Below are 14,227 nucleotides of genomic sequence, written 5' to 3'. Positions count from 1 at the left end.
AGTTAATGTTCTGGAATTTTCTGTGTGTGCTTGTAAGAACCTTACAGACAGTGTTGTGAGGGCCACAGCTGACACTCTGCAGGGACCCATCCAGTCAGCCTACAGGGAGGCCTTCCAGAGCGTCGTGCTGCCAGCCTTTGAGAAGAGCTGCCAGTCCATGTTCCAGCAAATCAATGACACCTTCAAGCAGGGCACACAGGAATGTGAGTAGGTTTTCTTCAATTCTTCTCTGCACTATCTGCATTAGTGGCTGGCAACACATTGGCCTTATGTTTTTGCCTTTCAGAGTTTCACTGGTGAGTGTTTAACCTCTTAGCCCTTCCATGTGTTCTGTTTCATATTTGGGGAACAAAAGTGGGGAGGTTTTTTGTGGGTGGTGCTATAAGAGTACAGATTCACTTCTGGTCTTTGTAGCCCACATAGCAAAACACTCAGCTGTGTTCTGGGAATCTGTGACTTCATCTACTGAGTAGGAAAAGCCCAGCTGCAGGATTATCCCATCCTGGTGTCAGGAACATGATGAATGGAGAGGGTAGCAGTCCTGCAGCTAGGCCCTCCTCTCAGATGGGTAATGGATTGGAGAAGGTTTAGAGAAGGGTACCAGGGTGACCAGGGGTTAAATAGTGGCTGAACAGTGTGGACATAGGCTGAAATAGAGCATACCCTTAAGTAAGGAAAACTGTACACTGATGCACTGCAGAAGATCATTGCTGTTCTCAGGCTTGGGATGCAGATCCTTGGCCTTTGGGGAGGCTGGACAGGTATTACTCTGCAGAGCTGGTTTCTGAGAGGGCCTGAATGTAGCCAGTGCTAGCACAGTGACTTCTGTTGGCCACAGATCTGCAGGGTGTCTCCAGCTGCTGTTTATTTTGCACCCTTCCTCTTCCACACAAGTCTCCCACAAATACAAGAGCTTACAAGAGCTTTTGATCAGGCCAGTTTCTAAGATATTTTAAAATACAGGTTTTAAATCTTTGGAGACATGATTTCTTTCTTGTCAGAAAAGTTTCCCCTCTTTGTTCATGAGCATTGAACTAATGCAGATCACAATTCCCACTACGTATGAAATAAAACACCCTCACTCCTGCCTTTATGTCCCCTGAACAAGGAGTGCCTGTAGAAGTCTGTTTTAGGAGAACTGGTGGGTTTGTTGCTGTATGATGGGGAGACTGAAAGATGGGTTTCTAGTTTGATCTAATATGGTCCAAAACAAGGCTTGTGCTTCTCCTGTCCTGTGCTCATACACGGGCTCAGCGATCGCTTCTGCTGGAGAACACGCCGAGCCTGCCAGCCGGATTTCTGCCCCGATCATCTCCACAGGTGCAGGTGGCACAAACCTCTCCCTCTGTGCTTGTTGCAGACATCCAGCAGCTGGAGGCTCACCTGAAGAACAAGAAGGTGCGGGAGCAGGAGGTGCGGGAGCCGCTGCTGGGGCAGCTGCGGCAGCTGATCAGCGCCCTGCAGAGCAGCACGGAGCAGCTGGCCTCCAGCATCGCCGCCAGCGTCCACGCCGAGCTGCAGCACCAGCTCCACCTCATCGTGGGCAAGTGAGTTGGCAGCTGGCCTTGGGGAAAGAGGTGTCACTGAGGTGTACAGCAAGCCAGGAGTGCTCTAGGGCTGCTTGTTGGCCCTGCACTAGGGCAAAGCAAGTGGGCTGGTGGCTGTTGCCCACAGAAGGTTTCCCAGCTCTGTTGAGAAGCTCAGGGCCTGCTTTTCTCCACGTCCCATGTGCACAGTGGAGAACAGAAGAATCTAAGGCACCACTAAGCAGACTCAAATCTGAGTACTTCCTGAAAATAATTTCAGAGGAGTCTTTTCTTTACCCAGTGTCCTCAGGCATACAGTTTCTACAGGCTACTCTCTCTCCCCACAGCTGCTGTGCAGCAGTTTGTGCTTTGCCCTCCTGCTTTCAGGATGGGATCCCAGCAGGGCCTTCAGCACATTCACACCATGAGGCAGTGGCAGATTGCCAGGCATTGGGATTGGCTGGTGGTCACCTATGGGGCAGAACAACCATGTCTATTTTAAGCCACTAGAACAAATGTCAGAACACACTGGGGTCTTCAGTGCAGGCCAGAGTTGCCAGGAAGGCCACCAGACTAAATTTTGGTCTTGTTGCATGGGCTGTGCTTGTTCCCAAGGAAGCCCTGCTTTTCTACCTGTGGTAGAGCAGGTTTGATGCTTTGTACCCTTTGTGAGAGAGGAGAATCCAGCCCTTGAGGGAAAAGGTGTCACACAGAGCAGCAGAATCTGCACTGTGAAATCCTCTTGTGTGGAGAAGTCACAGGCACAATATAAGTGTGTTCTCATTCTAAAGGTGTGATCTGCACACAAGGAGCTGCATCTGACAGATCTCCTGTAGGAAGCTGGCCTCATTTGGGGATAACCCCACAGCTTAGTGTCCTTGCTTGTAAGCCAGAGATATTAAAGATTTAAAACACTTTGATGAGAGACTTAGTTCCCTGAAATGTCACTCTCCTGCACAGAATCCCAGCATCTTCCAAGTGCACCCTGGGATGTTGTGGTGTTGGCCACAGAGTTGCCTGTGCTTCAGATCTGTTTGTATGAACCCTTAGGGAGCCCCACTACAAAAAGCAAGCCAGCCTGTGTTTTCTCACTGGTATAAGCTTTGTGCAGTGTTATCCCTGGGCTCTTCATTCTCAGAGGTGCCCATGGGTTCTGTTTTGTTTTTTTTCAGCATGCAGGAGTCTATTTTGGCCCAGGTGCAGAGAGTCATTAAAGGAGAAGTGAGCCTGGCTATGAAGGAGCAGCAGGCAGCTGTCACCTCGAGCATTGTCCAGGCAATGCGCTCGGCAGCCGGGACACCCATCCCCTCTACTCACATGGATTTCCAGTCCCAGCAGACTCACATCCTTCAGCTGCTCCAGCAGGGACACCTCAACCAAGCTTTCCAGCAGGTACCCAGTTTTCCTGGTAGTCATCCACTGCTTGTTGGGGACTGAGAAGGAAAAAAAGCTCCTTGGGGTGGGTACATAATCTCAAAACAGCTTACACAGGCGTTGACTGAAAAGACCTGTGGCAGTGGAGTGCTTGAGGGGTGCAGTTGTTCTCATGCAGATGGAGCCAGAGCCATGCAGGTTCCATGATTTGGTAGCAGTTAAGTTCCTTCATTCCTGCCCATGTCCTGTCAGGACAGTGTCAGTGCTCCAGTGTGTTCTGCCATTGGCACTGACACGTGGCACACACAGCTTCATAAGCCTCTCCAGGCAGATCCACAGCTGGGGCCTGACCTTGCCTTTGACTTTGAACATGCAGGCAGATCCCTTTGAGCTGCTGCAGACAAACTCTTCTGGGAATGATAGCACTGCTGGCCCTGCTCCATGCTGCTGACAGTAACTTGCTCCCCTCTGTGTGGTTGTGCTCTGTTCAGCTTGGAACAGACACAGGTGCCCTCAGAGCATAGAGCAAGAGCCTAAAGATGGCCCTGCTGGCCTGTACAGCAGAGGTGCAGAGATTTTTGCTCCCAGAGGAGGCTGTTGAGCCGCTGAGCATCCCAGAGCTGTCACTCTGTCCTGTGTTCCTCACCTGCCTGTTGGTTCCTGTGCATTTCTAGCTGTGTCTTCCTTGCAGGCTCTAACAGCAGCTGATCTCAACCTGGTTCTCTATGTCTGTGAGACTGTGGATACTCAGCAAGTATTTGGACAGCATCCATGCCCACTGTCCCAGCCTGTGCTGCTCTCTCTCATTCAGCAACTCTCCTCAGATCTGGGCACTCGTACAGAACTGAAGTTGAAGTGAGTATGACCAGAGAACTGGGTCCTGTTCTTAGCCCTGGCTTTAAATTCAGTGCCTAGAAGTGGAAGGTAGAACTTTGACAAAAGTTGAAGTTTCTGTAGCCTGTTACTGGCATGTTTAAAGCCAGTGGTAACTCAGAAAAATATGTCAGCACTGCCACAGAAAGCTTTGCTGCCCTGAGGTAGTAGTGGAAGGAGAACCCAGCAGTAGGTGCTGGTACCTCTGGAATTGTAGCCTGTAAATATTTGCAGCCTGTGACAGCAATCCCCATTCCCCAAGGAATGATTTCCTTGTGGAGGCAAAAGAAGGGACAGTGCCATGTCCCCTGGACAGTACAGTGTCCAGGGCAAGTTTGCTCTGTCCTCAACTCTTGACCCATCCCTGGACTTTGTGTCAGCACTTTCTTGTCGTGACTGTCAGAAAGGCTCAGTGGGAGGCTGCAGCAGGAGATACTGGTATAATTTCTGGTAGATGTTCCAAGCAAAGCTTCTGTGACAAAATAGTGACTGTACTGATACTTGCCATGTACATTTTTAGTGTCTGAGTCAAAACCCTGCTATCTGCCCTTAAAAGCTGAATTGTTAAGGTACCTACAAGTTTTGACTATGGCTGGTATGGAAAAATTACTTGAATTGCGTTTTTAACTCAGTAAGGATAAGCAAGCTAGAAAAACTGAAAAGACCTTCAAGTTACAGGCTGGTAATTAGGGTTAAAGCTACTGCTGTAAAGTTTAAACTGGATTGTTTTTGAAAACCTGCAGTGACCACATTGCCTTACTCAGGCTGTGGTTTAAAAGCTGATGGCTCATCTGAACTTCAGAGTATCTTGTTGGTAAAAGTTCTGATCTTATCCCACCCCTTCCTGGATGGATTTTATTGTAACCCTACACAAACTGAGCCTCACTGCTGAGGGGTTTTACTGTCTAATGAGTGACTAATTCTGTTTAAAGGTACTTAAGAAAATATCTACTGAGAGTCACCTCCAGCACTGTGGGGAGTTCTCACTGGCTGCTGCCTCTGCCTTGGTTCCAGTAGCCAGGTTGTGGCGCAGGTGGGCAGGCTGGGAGCTGTAGGCTGACCTCACATGTTTAGGAAGGGATAGGTGGACTCTGCTGTGAGTCAGGAACATTGATTTCGTGACAGCTGAACATACTGCAGAGTTTGGGTGGAGCGGGGAGCAAAACTGTATCTTCAGCACTAACACGAACTGAATGAGATTGGGATCATATTCTGGGTCTGGTCCTAACCTCACTCTCTCTCCTTCAGCTACTTGGAGGATGCAGTGATGCACCTTGACCAAAGCGACCCCATCACCCGAGACCACATGGGGTCAGTCATGAACCAGGTGCGGCAAAAGCTCTTCCAGTTCCTCCAGGTGGAACCCCACAACCCTCTGAGCAAGCCTGCGCGTCGCCTCATGATCATGCTGCAGGGCCTGGTCACCCCTGGCATGACCTAGGAGGAGCTGCCTGCCTGGTGGGCTGCTCCACCAGAGCCCACCCAGCAGATCTGTAGTTACTAACGACGCCTGGCTGGTGTCAAGAGCTCCTGCCAGGAAATCATCAACGCGTGTGTGATGTCTCTAAGGCGAGCACCATCTGTGTATAGTTCCAAATAGTCACTGAACATTCACTTGGCTTATTTTTCCTAAATAGCCTCTTTTTTGAGAGTTAAATCTCTTCTTCACCTGCCCATCCGTCCCAAGGCTGGCTGGCAGTCCGTGTCTTGTGCAGCAGAAGCCGATGGATTCCTTGCCCCTATAAAAGTTTGGATCAGCGCGGGAGCAGCGAGGCGTGCGCTGAGCCCAGGGGCTGCTCCTCGCTGGCCAGAAACCTGTACCCACACCTTAGGGAAGGGCTCAAACTCCTCCTCCCTGGCAGGCTGCAGGCACAGGGAGGAGGTCAGCTGAGCGAGAGGGTTAGATAGAATTCATTAATTAGTTAGTTACTCTGCGGTTCGTTAGTTCCAGATCCGCAGTGGAGTGCCCGGCCCGCCTGGCGCAGTGAGGCAGGTTTGGGCAGGGCTGATACCTCTGGAGTGCCCTGGGGAGGGGCTCTGGGTCAGGGTGCTGAGGCAGCAGCAAACTGCAAGAGCCCTGGGGGGCCACGGTTCTGTTGTGCATTGGAGCATGTCCATGTTTCAGACATTAGTTTTGATTTTACAACGAGGTTTTTCTTTTTATCTAAATTTTGAAGTTTTGGGGGGTTTTGTTCTTTTTTTTTTTCTTTTTTGTTTTTTTTTTTGGAAATAACATTGAGAACAATTCAATAAAAAACTTTTTGAGAAAAAAGACTTGGAGACCTTCTTCTGTTGTGTGATGGAGGGAAGACTCAGGGGTCTTTTAGGATATCAAACTATCTCCAGGCTGGAACCTGAGGTGATGGGCCACCATCACTTCTCTCTTTCCAGATTTTTTCCTGAGTCTCTGCTCAAGCTTTCCTGTGTGAGTCCAGCAGGGCATAATGGTCTCTGCTTCCAGGGAGAGGGGATTGTTGGTGGGCTGCTGGCTGCAGGAAGGGGACATTCATTCCTCTTTTCACAGCAAAAATGTCTCTGGCTGCTCCTCCTTCCTGGAGAAGAGAAGGCTCTGGGAAGACCTTACAGCACCTTCCCAATACATACAGGAGCTCCAATAGAACTGGAGAAGGGCTTGGACAAGGGCATAGAGTGACAGGGCAAGGGTGAATGGCTTCACACTGATAGAGGGCAGGATTAGATTGGATATTAGGAAAAATTTCTTCCCTGTGCAGACAGTGGGCCGCAGGTTGCCCAGGGAAGCTGTGGGTGCCCCATCCCTGGAGGCGTTCACAAGACCAGGGTGCACAGGGCTGGAAGGTGTCCCTGCCGGGTTGGAACGAGATGGTTTGTTCGGTCCCGTCCAACCCAAACAGTTCTGTGATTCCGTGAACTGCAGGGGCCGGGGTCCAGCCCCGGGGCTCTCCGCCCCTCGGCGGGGCCGGCAGGGCGTGCCGGGGGCTGGGCCGGGGCGGTGCCGGCGGCCGGGGGCGGGCGGCGGGGCCGGGGCTGCCGGCGGCGGCGGGCGCGGAGCACTCGGCGGCGGCGGCGCGGGGTCCGCACCATGGGCGGCGGCTGCTGGCGGCTGCTGGGCGTCCTGTGCCCGCTGCTCCTGCACCTCGGTGAGTGCCGCGGGACCGCTCCGGGCCGGGCCGCGGGACCGACACCCCGGGCTCTCCCCGCCGGGGCTGGGGGCGGGCGGGCGGGAGCGGGACCCCGGCCGCGTCCCGCTCCCTCTGTAGCTGCGGGGAGCGAGGTGCCCGGTGGCCCCTCGGCTCAGCGATCCATCCACTCTTGTCCCGTGTGCTGAGATGCCGGGCAAGGAGGAACGCGGCTTCACGGCGCTGTCCGGGGTGTCTCTGCTCAGGCGGGGACGGTTCCCGAGCTCCGGCTCTCCAGCACCTGCTGGCTTTCCCTGCTGCCCTCGTTCAGCGGGGCCGGAGGGCATCCTGATCGCTGGGGAACTGTCACCCGGCAGGTCCTGAGCCTCACTGGCACCAGCGTGTCCCCTCCACACTCCCGCTCCTCCGAGCGCCGAGGGAGGATGCGGAGCACAGCGGTACCAGTGACATCTCTGCTCTGAGGAGAGATGGGGAACCTGGGATTAACCTGGTCCGGCTGCACGGACATTGAAGGCCAGGGATCACCAAACCCCTGGTGGATTTTAGGCTCAGAGGGTGGGTGACTCCGACCCTTCCCCAGGAGCAGGATGGCTGCACTCGCTGGGGAGCTCGGGATGCTCTGCAGCGCCCTGGGAAACTTCCCCTGTGCTTTTCCCCTGGGCTTTCTCCCTGACAGAGTCAGGGGCAGGTTTTTCCCCACGGTTTTGCAGCAGAGCAGCAGAGATGATTTGCCCTCCTGCTTTCTCCTTCTTTGCTCGCCCTGCCCAGCCTCGTGCCGAGGGAGCTGAGCAGAGGGAAGGGCTTGTGCCAGACCTTAGAGGAGCCCAGGAGGTGAAACCTCAGCCTGCAGCAGGGAGAGGCTGAAGGGAGGCATCATCTGGCCCTGCCAGCTGCTGGGTCCTTGGGCTGGTGGGAGGCAGGCTTGTGCCTGGCTGGGTGAAAAGAGGAGCAGTGGATCCCATGTTCTCTACTGAAACCTGCAATGTCTGTGACCCACGTGTCTGTCATCAGTCCAAGGCTTTCCTCGGTGCTGTGCTCAGGGGGTTCTCATTGCAAGCACCAAAAGTGCCCTGTGATCGTGTCAGGCTTGCCCTGGTGTTAGTCTCGACCACAGCCACTTTGCTCAGGACCCTGTTCAGGGGTGCAGGCATGGGATGCCAGCAGCAAGGCACAAGCTTCCTGGAGACGTCCTGGCTGCCTCAGCAGTCACCAGGAAACTTTCAGCTGTTTCTGGGGTTATCTTTCCACAGGGGTCCCCTGCAGGGCTCTCCTCAATTAGAAACCTCCCTGGTGCACACCCATGTCACTTCCAAAACTCTTGTAACTCCTGTGAATTGGCACAGGGACCCCACATCTTCTGGCCTACAGAACCTCTGGGGAAGAGCTGAGGAACATGAAGGTTTTCTCTGTGACCCAGTCACACACCATCTCCTTTTGGGCTTCCCACCAGTCGTGGATGCACTGGAAGTCCTCATGAACACACCCTGTCACCCACTGTCCTGTGTCCAGCACCAGGGTATGGCCAGTGCCAGTGGTGAATCGTTTGTGGAGCAGAGCAGGGGCTTCTCAGGATGGAACAGCCAGACCTGCACTTGTGCCTTTTCCTTTTTCTTCCTCTTTCTCTCCCTCACTTCCCCTCCCTATTTTCCCTTTCCCTTTTCTCTTTATCCTTTCCCCTTCCTGTTCACCTTTCCCCTTCCATCTTTCTCTTCCCCCTTCCCTTTCCCACCTTTTTTCTTCCCTTCTTTTTCCACTTTCCTTTTTCCTTTCCCCTTCCCCTTCTCCTTCCCTTTCCCCCTTCCCTTTCTCTTTCTCTTTCCCACTTTCCCCTTCTCTTTCCCCTTTCCCCTTTGTTTTCCCCTTTCCCTCTCTTTCCCACTGCAGTCAGAGCAGGGACTCCAGCTTGCTGAGCCTTTGCTTTGGTGTTTTTTGTTTTTTTTTTTTTTTTTGTTGTAGTCACAAATTAATCTTTGCTGTCAGGGGATAAAGGCCAGGACAGATGGCTCTGGGGAGAGCCGGGGAGGCCCGAGGTGAATGGCAGCATCGCTGCGGGGCCGTCACATCGCCTCGGGCTCGCGGGCCGGGAGCGAAGGGTCACCGCAGTGCCCAGGGAGGGGATGGCGCTGGCCGGGGGGACGTGGAAGCCTCTCGCCACATTTCAGAGGTGACACGCTCACGCCACGCTGCCCTGAGCCGGGCAGGCGGGGGCTCAGCTCGGTGTCTCCTCTCTGTGCCCCGCAGCCGCGAGCCAGGAGCCCGTCAGCATGGCGGGACAGTGCGACACCATCTACAAGGGCTTCGCCGAATGCCTCCTGAGCCTGGGGGAGAGCATGGCCCAGAGCGTCCGGCAGCAGCAGCAGGAGGAGGGCGGCGACGAGGCGCAGGAGCTGGACGCCATCTGCAAGTGAGTGTCCGTGTGGGAGCCGCTGGGACGGCGGGGTCACCCGCCACCAGCACCGTCCCCGACCCCCGCCCTCCTCCCCAGGTCCTGGGATGATTTCCACACCTGCGCCAGCGAGGTGCTGTCGCGATGCCCCGTGGAAGCGGCCACCGTGTGGGAGTCGCTGCGCCAGGAGTCCCGCAAGATCCAGTTCCAGGGGAACCTGCAGGAGCTGTGCAGCGCCCGGGGCCGCCTGGCCAGCGCCCAGAGCTCGCCGGCCTCTGAGACCAACCAGGCCACGCTGCGGGGCTCGGCCGCCGCCCCGCACCCTCACCCGCTGGCCCTGCTGGCCCTGCCGGCCCTGCTGGCGCTGCTGGCGCTGCTGCTGCCCCGGCTGTAGCCCCGCTCGCCCTCGGGTGCCCCGGTGATGCCGGCTCCGTTCCCCCGGCTGCCGGCCGGTCCCGCCACGCCCACCTCCCTCCCGGGCATCCCTCGCGGGCACGGTCCTCTCCTGCAGCGCTTCAGATGGATTTATATTTATATTAAAAGACACTTTTACATTTCTCCTGTCTCTCTGCCATGGGATGCCCCTTGAGCCCCTCCCAAGCTCCGTGTTTGCTGTGGGGACTGGAGAGGAGGTGCTCCCTGCACCAGTCCCCAAGAAGGGTCAGTGGGAGGGTCTGTGACTCCATTCCTCCAGTGTATTGCCCATGGCCATGCCAGGGAGTCCAGGGGACCGTGAACAGCCCCAGGAGGGGGCGATTCCCACTGCCCTGGTGCTCCCTGGCTACTACTTTTCAGGGCTGGGCACAGCAGATATTCCCTTTAGAGGTGTGTCAAATGTTTTATTCCTTTTAAAGGGCACCTCAGGAAAACACAGGGTGCAGATTTCTTTGTCTTTTTGGCAGCCAATAGCTTGTCCTCTGATGGGCAACTCCAGTGACATTTTCTGTTTTCCACCCCTTTTATTTTGGTCTTGCTGTATTCATGGTCATGAAGAAAAGTATGGTTTGCAGGGAAGAGAGTTTTTTTTTGTTTTTTATACCAAGATGATGGAGGTAAAAAACCGGGGGAACTGGAAATCTCATCCAGGTTCACAGGGAACTTGTCGATGTTAAACCTAAATGATTTGTGGGCATTTAACTTGGCTAAACTTGTATCTATGAATGGAAGATGCTCTAATTCCCATCCCTGTCACTGTTATGCTGAAAAGTTAGGATATTTTTCCCAGCTACTAAAGCCCAGAGTGCAGACCAGCTCCCCTAGGCCTGGGGTGGTGAGGCGTCCTCCCCACTCTCCCGGGCACAGCCTTCACTCCCCACCCATTGCCTGAAGGGCCACTGGAATTGCAAATGGGCCACCCCAGCTGTGGCAGAGATCAGGGGCTTCTTGCTGGTGTGGCCCCAGCCCCCAGCAGCACTGGTGGATAAATCTGCCTGTGGAAATCTGGTGGGTAAATCTGGCTGTTGCCTATCCCAAGTGGAAACCATCCCACTTGGGAAAGGCAACACAATCCTCTGGCTAGCACCACAAGTGGCACAGCTCTGAGGATTGCTCCAGGCTCAGCAGAGAGCAGGAGCCATGAGCTCCTATGTGCTGTGGGTAACGAGCTGCTGCTGTTTCTGTGATTTCCATGACTTCAAGGCTGTCCCAAAAACATTCCAGCAGCTGGTTTTGGCCTGGAGAATCTTTTGCCACGCTGTCCTGTGGCTGAAAGCCTTCAGTATGTGAGGAAGGAGCTCAACAATCACTATCCTCATCAAGCCAGGGAAAAATATTGCTTGTTTCATCATAAAACCTCTTCCTGTGAGGTCTGGTAACTTAAACAGGTGATTGGGCACCTCTGGGATGTCACCCTGGCTGTCCCAGTCCTCTGCCAGGCTCTGGGTCTGGGAAACACTAACAGGATTTCTGGTTCATCCCACGGGGCGGAGTGATTGCTGCCGATCCCTCAGCTCTGTGGGGGGCTCTGCGTTTATTTCCCGTTATTTGTCTCACTAACCAGCCTGGGGCTGGCTGGGGGGGACACAAAACATCTGGGGGAAGATGCTGATCCCGGGCTGGTGCCCCATGGGACACGGGGCAAGACACCACCCCAGCTCTCCTCACGCAGCAGCTGCCGCTCCCCGTGTTTAACGCCAGCGCCGGGGGGATAATCCGCCGATTCTCTCCTTCCCCGTTCCTGACAATCCTGTGTTTAAGGGTGAATTAGTGGCGGATCCCGGCGGGGTGGCTTAAGAGGATAAACGCCAGCCGGGCGCCGGCCACGCACCGCGCAGCGCCCGCCGGCACCTCCGAGCGGTGGGAGCGCAGCGCGCAGGGGAGGTGGCCGGGGGCATGGAGCGTCACCAGCGCGGTGCTGTGACAGCTGCCACCGCCATGGTGGCACTTGCGGACAACAAACTGTGCTTCCATCCAGCCGGAATCAAAGCCTGGGAAGATCCACCCACACCCACCAAACACGCCGGGCGTTTCACCCTGTGTGCAGAAAGACACACCGCAGAAGGTCCCGTGTCCTGGAAAATGTCACCATACATGTCACAGACCCTTGGCTATGTCACCACGTGTCCTGAGCACCAGCACTTGTCACCACACGTGGCTCACACCTTTGGCTGTGCTTCGATGTGTGTCCTGCAGCTGAAAGGCGTCGCAGTGTCACCACACAGCCCGCAGGCACTGGTGGCTCTGGGAAGCCAGGGCTGGGATTTGGGCACGATGGAAAAGCGTGGGTCACCACTGCTTGGTGACACTGCACGTGCAAGAGTCCACAGCAAGGCACTGCCCAAATCCCAGTGCCACCTGTGACCCCAGCCCTCCTTCAGGGAGGTGCCTGCAGGGCCAAGGGCAGCAGTGTGACATCAAGGGTGGGCAGGCTGACCTCAGGAAAGCTCTCTGGTGCTGCAAACTGGGACATTGAGCCAGTGTCGTCTTTCCATTGGGTCTAAGGGTTTGGGACAGCCCTGCAGCTGTGTCCTGCTGTGGGAAGGGACTACATCCTCATTCCTGTCCCCAGAACTGGCTCCCTGCACAGTGACAGCATCCTAAAGCAGCTGTCCAGGCTGAAAGGAGTGGATGGTGGGGAATGAGAGTGGGATCCCGGCAGCGGGAGCCTTTGGAGCACCGTGCTGTGGAAACCCCTTGTTCTGGTTATGAAACTCTGGTGACCTACTTTACACTCCCTGCTTTTGTTCTTAATTCCCAGATATGGCCGCTCTCCAGATTTTGCCCATCAAGGCAAATTAATTGGAGTAGATCCTAATTTGCTCTCTGCTATTCTTTGGGCAGAAGATTAAATGCTCTGCAGACATTATCTCCCTCTCTCTTCTCTAAGAGACAAACCTGAATTAATAAAAAAAAATAAAAAAAAAGGGATAAAGGCCAGCTGAGTCCAGCTGAGTTGATGTTTGAATTCACTTTTTGCAATCGCAGAAGGGGCCAGGGAGGCCCTCGTGTCCCTGGGCAGCTGGAACCAGATGGTGACACTATTCTAGGTGGCTGTGTGAGTGAGACAGCACACGTGGCACAGTGACATGAGGGCCAGCCTCCCACCATACTGCCCAACGCCTCTGCCATATGATGGCTGAACCCTCCATTCCTTCACCCAGGGAAATTCCTCCTGGTGAAGGTGCCAGCTGGGGAAGGACTCCTCATCTGTGGGGATGCACTTAGGTTTCTCTAACTGGATTGACTGGTGTGGAGGCCACCAGCAGAGGGGGGATGACTCCTTGCCCTTCCATGGCCCCAGTGCCACTGTCCCAGTCTGGGATCCCTACCAGGCATGAGTTTTGCCACCTCCAGCTTCGCTGGCACCCCGGGGGGAGCAGGAGCATTGGAAAACAAGCATAGCCTGGAGGACACTATGTCACAGGGCTGGCCAGTGTCCGAGTTTGCATGGGGATTTCTGCTAAGCCAAATATCCAACTTTCCATAAGGAACCACCAAAAGACAGCCTCAATCCCCCTGGATGGGAAGCAGTGGGAACAGCTGAGCTGGAGTCACCTCTGCCATGGGGGCTGTGCTCAGCCTGGCACCCCATCTGCGCTCAGCTTTGGGGCTGTTTTATTCTCCAGAGAGGCATATGGAAAGTTGGATTTCTTTTTTAAGCAGCTTTAATTGAACATCCTCCCGTTACGACCTCTGTTCAGCCTTGCTGGGACAACCTTGAGCTCTGGCCTGGCATGGCCGCTGAGGGCTGGGCTGGCTGCCACACAGGGCAGGGATGCAGCTCGGAGGAAATCCAGGTTTCCATCCATTTCCATCCATTTGGTGGCAGATGAGGGGCCCTCTTCTCCTGGCTTCTCCTGCCTGGCACAGCAGGAAGCCCTGGGATCCCCAAATTGCCCCATGCTCAGGATGTGCAGCAATGTCCCAGGCAGCTTTGTGGTGCTGGGGGAGGGGATGCTGGAGCTGCTTCCCGCCATTCGCACCATTCCACAGGGAATTGCAGCTTGTTGCACCCCAGTGAGACTCTGGAGCCAGCTGGCAGCACCACAGGCAGGTGTGGGACGCAAAGGGAACTCTGAAGTTCCTGCTCCAAGCAGGGAGCCAGCTCTGGAGCACCTCCAGGGAGAGAGGATCCTCCACCTGTGGGTAGCCAGCATTGCCCCCCTGGTCCCAGCCAGCCACTAACAGGAGATACAAAACCTAGGGGAACCCATCCTTGCAGAGGGGTGAAGGCTCTCAGGGGGAAGCAGGCATGCTGCAGGATCAGGGGAGCACTGCCAGTATCCCTGGAAGTATCAAAGATGGAGCTCTGAGCAACCTGGTCTGGGGGAAGCTGTCCCTGCCCATGGTAGGGAGTTTGGAACTGGATGACTTTTAAAGGTCCCTTCCAACACAACCCATCCCAGGATTCTGTGACTCTTCACAGACATTCCTGCCTCAAGGGCTGAATCCTTCCCATGGGGCTGGGGGCAGGCTGTAGGTCTTGGGCATCAGAGCTGGCAGGCGATTTC

General features: G+C 54.9%; 2 protein-coding genes across 4 annotated transcripts in view; both read left to right on the top strand.

The window, feature by feature from the left end:
• Positions 1–6,003, top strand: part of EDC4 (enhancer of mRNA decapping 4) — a 32,744-nt gene extending 26,741 nt beyond the window's left edge. Inside the window, exons 25-29 of the mRNA XM_054640619.2 lie at positions 38–203; positions 1,361–1,547; positions 2,699–2,918; positions 3,592–3,755; positions 5,022–6,003. Of these exons, the coding sequence (XP_054496594.1) occupies positions 38–203; positions 1,361–1,547; positions 2,699–2,918; positions 3,592–3,755; positions 5,022–5,214 (930 nt within the window). The 3' untranslated portion in view covers positions 5,215–6,003. The remainder of the gene's footprint in view (positions 1–37; positions 204–1,360; positions 1,548–2,698; positions 2,919–3,591; positions 3,756–5,021) is intronic.
• A 732-nt stretch (positions 6,004–6,735) lies between these two features.
• On the top strand, positions 6,736–9,836 carry NRN1L (neuritin 1 like). 3 transcript variants are annotated; one of them, XM_054641017.2, is made up of 3 exons: positions 6,736–6,892; positions 9,134–9,296; positions 9,378–9,836. In XM_054641017.2, the coding sequence occupies exons 1-3, from the start codon at positions 6,835–6,837 to the stop codon at positions 9,670–9,672; spliced, it is 516 nt and encodes a 171-aa protein (XP_054496992.2). In that variant the 5' UTR covers positions 6,736–6,834; the 3' UTR covers positions 9,673–9,836. The 3 variants fall into 3 exon arrangements, with proteins under 3 accessions (XP_054496992.2, XP_077041203.1, XP_077041204.1); XM_077185088.1 differs by lacking the exon at positions 6,736–6,892 and adding an exon at positions 7,238–8,408; XM_077185089.1 differs by lacking the exon at positions 6,736–6,892 and adding an exon at positions 8,854–8,922.
• Positions 9,837–14,227: the final 4,391 nt, after the last annotated feature.

The sequence above is a fragment of the Agelaius phoeniceus genome, chromosome 12 (genome assembly GCF_051311805.1).
Source record: "Agelaius phoeniceus isolate bAgePho1 chromosome 12, bAgePho1.hap1, whole genome shotgun sequence".
NCBI lineage: Eukaryota > Metazoa > Chordata > Aves > Passeriformes > Icteridae > Agelaius > Agelaius phoeniceus.
The sequence above is the reverse complement of the archived record's forward strand: the minus strand, read 5'-3'. Positions and strand labels throughout refer to the sequence as shown.